The following is an 8984-nucleotide window of genomic DNA, read 5'->3' on the forward strand; positions in this document are numbered from 1 at the left end:
AGTCCAGCAGCAGTTGCCGGCCTTGGTTGGAGACATTCATCCTTCTCTGAATCTCGAGTGTACCTTCTCTGTTGTACTAAGCGCAGGCTATCGCAGAGTTTGGATGCCGTATTGTCTGAGGAATTCTAATGCTACTCTGCAATATCATGAACCACGGTGTAAAGTAAGTGGGTTAGACCGATTGCACCCACACCATGATGATTGGGCCACCCCACGACCTTCTTTCAACAAAACAGTCATTGGAAAACAGTTTCCGGAGCCTTCGTCATACTTTCACTGTAGAAACACAATGCCGGCTTGCACGATGTCATGAGGTACTAGTACAGTTCTCCACTGTTGATATTACGCCAGTTCCGATGCTGAATTGCCCTTCACAATCTGTTTGTGCGGCGATGAGTGGTAAATACGGGACTACGATATGGTGGAAATGGTGGAAAATCGGCAAAAGGTACAAATGGTATTACAAAGACGATGTTGTACTTGAAGAATGAATGAATGTAATTGAAGACGAGTACCACTTTCTCTGTCCGTCATATGCTGAGAAGTACGTATATTAATACTACTATGTACATCGCCGGGTGAGACCCTGCTATTGGCCAAAATAAACATCGGTGGGTGAGACCCAGCTACTGGCCAAGGTGAACATCGGCGGGTGAGACCCCGCTAGTGGCATGGGTAAACATCTGTGGGTGAGACCCTGCTATGGATATGGATAAACATCTGTGGGTGAGACCCTGCTAGTGGCATGGGTAAACATCTGTGTGTGAGAACCTGCTATGGATATGGATCAGCCTGAAGTAACTACCCACTTTCTGTTCGTCTTGTACGTTGAGCAGTGGAAGGAGAACTAGAGATGATGAGACCACAGACGTAGATGTCATGACGGGTGACAGCATGGGTGGAGATGTCACCACTAGCATCGTCCAAGGGTCTGAACCAGTCTCCACTGTCACCTCGATCACCGCTACACTGTAGAACTGAATCCCAACAAACAACAAAGACTATGTGTATTGATGTGTATGTGTCCTCGTTATGCATATTGCTTGCATTGGACAAGCGAAAAGACTTTCCATACATCAACTGGACACAACAGACAGTGCCAAGGTGCTGCGCTGTAACATGCATAGCAGGGAAACCGGATCCAGCAATTTGGAGCGTGTCTCAAAAATACAACATTAAATCCACGGCACGCACGTGTCTATTCCGTGCAAACCGGCACTATAAAACCTTTACACGTGACCTCCGACCTCTAAACTACGTCGCTGACGGAAAGGTAAGATGCATATTGACTAGTGCTCTGTTATGAACTTTGAGCAGAACTATTTGTTTATGTGTTGTTATTTTAACTAAGTGTTTGGCAAACGTCATGAAGTGAGCTGAAGCATTTTCTGTCGACATCTGTTCATCAGTAATACTATTGTTCGCCCCTGAAACTTCTGTTGATCTGTTATAATCCGTGAAGATCTTCTCGACATTAACCCATGACCATCAACCAAACCGGAGTAGAGGATCCACGCTCCGCCCGTACCCCATTTTTACACAGTGTATTTCCACCTTCCCCGATGTTATGTTCCAACTCTCAAATAAGTTCATTGATTGTTTATTATACATGTTATCGTTTAATGAATGTATGTTTAGGGTGAGGTATGCATATCAATTTGTAATTTTGGTTTTTTTGATTGGGGTGGCCGTTTTGTTGGTATGGTGCTACTGTTGCAGATTCACCATGTCTGTCGGAACCACCGCACTGGCGCTCCTCCTCGTCTCGGTGAGTGACCGATGTGTTGTAGGATGATAACCTTGCCCCACACGCCACCGTCCATATGTATTTAGATAAAAGAAAATGTATGAACAAATATACCCTCGACTATTTCCACGTTCAGTTGTATTGAAGTGTCGCTGAAAATATTGAAATTCTGCCTGCAAGAGATGCTATTCAACAACTGTAAGGCGTCATCCGCTTGTCCTGAACGTGGAATATTCATACGACGTTATAAAGTCCCCGGTCTGTAACTATCTACAGCAAGAAATGCAGTTTAATTACATTTGCTAGTCATCAAGCCAGTTATCCACTCGCCTTGACTGCGTCAGATCCTCATTTCAACAGTACCTGAAGGACTGACACAAATAGAAATCATTATATTATATTATATTATATTATATTATATTATATTATATTATATTATATTATATACACGTTGTGTGTAGTTGTGTAATTCTGAACTAATTACAGGCTCGGGGTGATAGGTAGGTATAGCAAACGGCAACACGGGACACAACTGCAGAAATCAACAATACGTTGTTTTTTTGTTTTGTTTTGTTTTGTATTTTTTGTTTTTTTATTATATTACTACCGGAAATATTTAAATGCCTATTGTGAAACTAAACCTGGCTTCAGTATGAACGATAGCTGACGTAAAACATAACTTGATCTCTATCATTATGGAAGAGAAAGACGACACATCTCGGCAGCACATCCAGTACAACAGGTGAGACAAATTGAACACCTGAAACGGCATGTCTTCTGAAACGGCCCTTTGTGATCGTACGCAGCACGTGCAGTTCATGTCGGGTGATTCAACGCTCGGACGTTGTATCTGGCTGACCTTCCTAACTGCCATCTGTAGTCTGCTCTTTTCAGCAGCCAAGCTAGGTTTTGTATTTTTACAAGTTTTCTCCCATTTTAAGAAAAAACGGGAACTCCTGGATGTTCTATTACTCATCCCACTGAACGCCCAGTTAGAATGTAGAAATAACTCGCATTTCCATATTAGCAATGGTGCAAGGAGACTACATGGCAGCAGCCTGACAAGTTTTCTGTTACAGTGCTGTAGTGAAATGTTTTCCCTCAACATGGTTGACCAAAATTCTCAGCGTGGCTCGTTCCCGGTCTCCTGCCACAGATAATGTCGGGCTGTCATGGCCTCCAGTCTATTATGCCTGCCCCTGCATACCGTTGCCCGGCGTATAGACTTACTCCTATTATTGAAAGTGGTGGGTTGTATTATGTAAGTGGTTTCATTATAACATCCAGATTATACATTTCCCGACAGGCCATCGTCCGAGCGGAGATTCCTGCCGGCTACATTATGCAGGGTATGTAACTCGGGAAACGATATTGTTCCAGCGCCGTGATATTGCCAAAAAGTCCCCAGTGCCTGGTATACTCTTAAACAAAGAGGGGAGCCTGAACTTTGAGGTCTGGTAGAAAGAAAACCCATTGAGGAACGTTACAATGACATTCATTTTGCAGCATCATATCTCGTTATCACCACACGTAAACAGTGCATGGGAAGCACGTGCACGACGTGGGGACCTCCTACACATGCATAGGGTCATTATAAATCTTCATTTTTCAGACAGGTCGATAAGTCATTGTAGAACATTTTCCGCTACATATGTTCTTGCATCTGTGCATTGTCAAGATTTTCAGAGTCAAATCACACATGAAAATTGTAAACCTGAAATATTAATGTCGTACTCAAGTCCCCAAACCCATTTGGTGATGCAGTCTCAAAACATCCATTACTATTGTATCAACATTGATTCAATCCATATATTCCCCCACTTTCGACAATTGCGCAATGAAAGGACGGTTCCGCTAGTTTTTAACAGTATATATCATGCAGCTCCCCCGACTCCTTGACCCGTGAAGGTCTATCTGGGGTAGAATAGGCTTTCAGCAACCCATGCTTGCCATAAAAGGCGACGATTCTTTAACGAGGCGACTAACGGGATCAGGTGGTCAGGCTCGCTGACTTGGTCGTCACATGTCATCGGTACCCCATGATCATGTTGATCACTGGATTGTCTGGTCCAGACTCAATTATTTACAGACCGCCACCATATACCTGGAATATCGCAGAGTGCGGCGTAAAACTAAAGCTACTCACTCCCCCGACACTTTACGTAAACATCTCTCGCTCCGTGGATTATGCTCGCGCTATCAGCCTGTGGTTCAGTGCATCAGTCCTGCCCCAGCCGCTCCCAACACACTTGCTCACACAAAAATCTAACGTTGAATGTTCCACAAACGCGCCATAACTGGCTCTCGGGAATACTGTTAGTTACTTTCACTGGCGCAAAGTATTAGTTTCTAAAACTGTTAAAACCTCAGTTATAGTGCATAATGTCACAATCATAACTATATATTAATTTTTTTCCCCGACCATGTACATTTCATCAGTAACCCCCAACTGCGGTGCCAACGACAAAACAGACGCCTCGGTCACCATCGTCACCGACCTGAACGCCAAGGCCAAGGCCGTATGTCTGGGAAATAAGGAAGTCCCCTTCACTTCCACAGACGGTGTCAACTTCCTCCTGCCCTTCTCCTACCCAGGTCAAGGATCCAAACCGTGCTCATTCATTGTAAGTACACAGATGGAATATGCTCAGTGACGAATGCGCGTGCGGATATTTTCTCTGGAAAATGAAGACGACTGCCTTCCTTACTGAACATGCGACAACATCCAGTCCGGGACATACGCGTCTGTACGTTCATCACTCAAATGTTCCTGGTCCCATATAGGGAGCTAATCAGTTGACGGTCACATTCACGATGTTTAGCGTTTGTATATACGGCGAAAAAATGTAAGTTATTAAGTAATTTACTTCATTTCGTGTACCCGACTCGTGGCTGAAGTCACAACCTGTATGTTTCAGAAACGTACCAAGTCCCGGGTGTACACGGTGAAGGTGATCGTGTCATATGGCGAGCCGGGCAGTCTGGTGCATCAGTACACTGAGGAATACACCGTCACCTGCACATTCAGCCCCAAGGGCTCAGACACCAGCAAGAACCAGAAAATAACTGACACGTGAAGATCATTTTTCTGTTAATAAGCCTTTGCTGCAGAAATATATTGCTGATTTCAGACAACGAGTCTCTCCGAACGCTTATCTTGCAATTTTACGTCGAAAGTAATGTGGGGCGATAGGGTAGCGGTTTTTCTGGTATGCTTGTGACATTAAACCTGTCCTTTCTTTTACCAGGCTAATCGCGGCCAAAGAGATCCAGACCAACGTGGGTGGCACCAGCAGCTCCACCATTCACCTCAAGATGGTGGACGTCCTCGGACACAACCTCAACGGCAGGACAGTGGACCTTGGCAGGACGGTGCAACTCAAAGCTGTGAATACAGGTACATTCTACCTCGAATACAATCCGTTCCTTCACATCAGAACTTTGAATTACAGAGTAACCAAATTTGGAAGTCAATTCCAACTATTCCACGTGCTAATCTGTCTGAAAGTCGTTGAGAAGATAAGACGTTCAGTTTAGCAACTGCAGTCAGTTTTGTAATTGAGCCCGTTGTGACTCGAACTAATTGTACAAAATTGCCTCATGAATATAAATAGTTCATCATTTACCAATACATACCTTTCTTATATCTGAACATTTTTCGAACTCCATCAAAGAAGTTGTGTAGGACACTGTCATTGGAAACAAGCTTCTTCAACTTTTGGTATTTACCAACTTGACAAATCCGAATGGCTCGACCTAACGCGAACGGTTAGCTGGAAGGACACATCGAAACTGTCAAATTTATTAAATAAGAATTTTTTCAGAAAAGTAAGTTACGCGTGCCATCATTACACTGCTTTCTGGGGAAGAAGTACTCCACATGACACGTTAACAAATACCTTGAAAGAGAACATTCAGCTCTTTCAAACAAGACAGTCTACTTTTGTTCCGGATAAGGAACAAACAAAACATTGATGCTGTGTGAGCAATCGACCCTTCGGCTTTGCCTTGACGAACGAGAACCGTAACTTGAAAATGTATCAAAAACATCTACTCCCATCTCTCAACCTTTCTGCATTAACTCATTCCTGGTCTAAGGTGAGTCAACGATTATCACAAGAGACATTAAACTTATTCGCTCTTTGTGAGGTGTAAGGAGTCTTCGCCCTACTAACATACCCTCTATCTTCTTGCAGATTCACGACCCGTGAAGGTCCTGGGTAGAATACATTCAGCTACCCACGCTTGCCCTTAAAGGCGACCTATGCTTGTCGAATGAACTAACGAGATCGCGTGGTCAGGCGTGCTTCACACGTGTCATCGGTTCCCAAATAAGGAGATCGATGCTTATATTGTTGACCACTGGATTATCTTATCCCGAATACATTTACAAACCACCACCATTAAAGCTCCAATATTGCCGAGTGCGGCGTTAAGCTAAACTCTCTGACTCGCTATTCCAGGTTCGGAGGCAGGCATCCGGCCCATCTCCTGTGACGCCATAGACGGCTCCTCGGCACGATATTCCATCCTCAGAGCAGGGTAGGTACAGACCATGTACACACTTGCTGTATACATACTGATTAACGGGAAATCCCGTATTTAAACCCCGTGCACACATGTTGTAAATCATTGTTCTGGTAATGAAACTGTGTAACCATATTTTAGCCAAAGGTTTACATTCGAAAATGCACAATTGTTTTCAAAAATCGGGAAAATCATTTGCAAATCGGGATATTTTAGAAAACTCCATCGGGAACCTGGTCTATAAATTCAAAATCTCAGTTATGGAAATGCTTACTGGGGTAGGTGACTGTGACTGAGACTGTTAACGATCTAATAAATACTGACTCTCAAGACAATGATTCGTCTCTTCCGAGATGGAGCATTTACAGCCAGTTTTCAGGTCGGCCAACTAATAGTTCAACTGAACGTCAATGAAGCCAACAGTCTTTTCACTGTAAAACATGAACTTCAGACTGACATGACTGACATACACTGACACTATCCACCGTCACTCTGCATTTGGAAAGAGACGTCACTCTAGACACTGAGGCATTAAGTCCAAATTTAAGCTCATTGCTTTAAATGTGGAAAGAAATCCCCCGTATTTTAGCCCATGTGCTAAATGCGTGTAGTTGCGAGAATGTCCGGTGATCGGTTAGCAGATACTAGTTATATAAAATATCTAACATTTTGCTTACTAGATGTGGTGACGGTATTGTGTTCCCCAAAAACGTCGGCTTCACCACCATCGGCAAGAAAACACAAAGCCCGTATTTTGAAGCCTTTACTGTCAACGTTAACTCCGCCTTGAAGTTCGAGTGCAACTTCACCATGTGTGCATCAAAGTGTGACGGGGTAGGTACACCTAACTGCCAGTTCTGTAAATCAACAGTGGAGGATAAAGTCCACTGGATCCTAGCTTGTCCATCCCGGATTTACAACAGGAAATTATTTGCTGTCAACCCCCCCCCCCCCCCCCCTTCGTATCCTCAATGTCGTATCAAAAATGTTATTTTTATGTATACCACTTATCAAACTTAGTTCCAGACTACAAATACACTCTTAAAACATTTAAACACTACAACATAATGTTACACTTACCCGCCATTCCTAATATAACAGCATATTGTATATCTGGGGCATAGGCCTTCAATACCATCGTTTCTATCCTGTACCTATGCACTAGCATCCACTTAGATGCCACATCCTTGACCAGTCGGTCACTATGCCATCACTATGGCAACTATGATTCTAACGGTACCTTCCTTAGTGGTTCTCTAAGCATCAATCGGGATGCTTCCACTACAAATTCCTTGTTTGGCACCATGTCAAACGCACTTGCTGATACCAACGCCGCCAGCGTTAACTGCTCTAGTACTTCCGAGTGTGCAGAGGACTAACTTCTAGCGGGATTTGGGACATTTTCTTTTTCACATGCACCATTTACTGTCACCTAACAAACCTGATCAGACTTGCCCTTTACTACAACTACCTACCTGTTACCATATATTTTCCAGAATTCCTGCACCAACGCTCCCACTATAAAGAAAAGGGGTACGTATGCTGTCCAAGACATGGACTTGGACTACTCGCAACATTTTCTTTAAAATATCGGTCCCAGCTACATCTACACGCGTATCCTTAAAGAATCGGCTGCCAAACTCGCTTTTCTGTGTAATTCCCCCATACGCAGCTATCGCAAATACCAGGCAGTCTTATAGCATAGCTGTCGCCATAATAATCGTGTCTACATTATAAGCTGGTAGACACCCCATGCCCAACGTGGGACAAACTGTTCATCACAGGACTTTACCTGTAATATTTATTGCAAGGATTGTCAGTGACACACTGTAATAAACCCAAGTTGTGATTATCATCTGGACAACCTGTCCAGCCGGTTCCTGCGCTTGTCGCCTTCATACATCTGTGAATGTAGAGTACAACTCTTTTCACCAACATGTTTCCATTTGGTCAGACGTGTCCGGGATGTCGTCCAGTCAAGGTTATGCTATGGTAGCTACTGAATCAGTCGCCATCGTCAACACGGCTCCAGGTGAAGCAGGAGTTGGGGACGTCCATGTCGACACGTCGCAGCAGTAACATGTATTGCCATGGTTTCGGGTTTTAATAAAAATTCCTTCTGTCATTTTTTCTTGCAATAAAATCTGCCTGACCCTGGAATGGTACTTCCACAAGCGCTTGCTGACGTTTGTATCCAGCCTGTTATGCTACCGCATCTGTCTCCTACAGGGGACATATCTAGACGTATACACACGTGCTGTACAAGTGTACTGTTACTTCATTCTGAAAGTCTTAAGTCTTCCCGTCAATACATTGTATGGTACATTCAGACAAAGCAAAACCTACTTACAAACTAAGAGGTCTTTACAGCAACTCTTAAAGTGGCCATTAATTGAAGAAAATAATGCCTAGTGTTTCTGTCTTAATGTTGTACATTCCATCACTTATGTAGGATACAATTCCCTCCACCTGCTGAACATGTCAACACTAGGACAGTCATGTTCTCACCCTCGGCAGTCCGTGACCAAACCAATGAATAGCAAATACTGGACCAGTGAATCACACTGCCTCGCCAAAAGTCGGCATCACGGCAGATTGAGGTAACATAAAATACTAAGTAAACTAGTTTCTCAGCACGCAGAACCTGTAATTTAGGCAATGAAGTACAGGAGTGCAAGTCGACATTCCTAAAGTCCTACTTGGTGTTCAC

General features: G+C 43.6%; 1 protein-coding gene across 1 annotated transcript; it reads left to right on the forward strand.

Annotated features, from left to right (window-relative positions):
- The first annotated feature begins 1059 nt into the window (after positions 1-1059).
- LOC137269909 (vitelline envelope sperm lysin receptor-like) lies at positions 1060-8399 on the forward strand. Its single transcript, XM_067803753.1, has 10 exons — positions 1060-1273; positions 1720-1768; positions 3054-3096; positions 4187-4371; positions 4666-4820; positions 4996-5144; positions 6211-6289; positions 6955-7108; positions 7771-7807; positions 8229-8399. Exons 2-10 carry the CDS (start codon positions 1727-1729, stop codon positions 8351-8353), a joined length of 969 nt encoding a protein of 322 aa, XP_067659854.1. The 5' UTR covers positions 1060-1273; positions 1720-1726; the 3' UTR covers positions 8354-8399.
- The last annotated feature ends 585 nt before the right edge of the window (positions 8400-8984 follow it).

Source organism: Haliotis asinina, unplaced genomic scaffold (assembly GCF_037392515.1).
Source record: "Haliotis asinina isolate JCU_RB_2024 unplaced genomic scaffold, JCU_Hal_asi_v2 scaffold_18, whole genome shotgun sequence".
NCBI lineage: Eukaryota > Metazoa > Mollusca > Gastropoda > Lepetellida > Haliotidae > Haliotis > Haliotis asinina.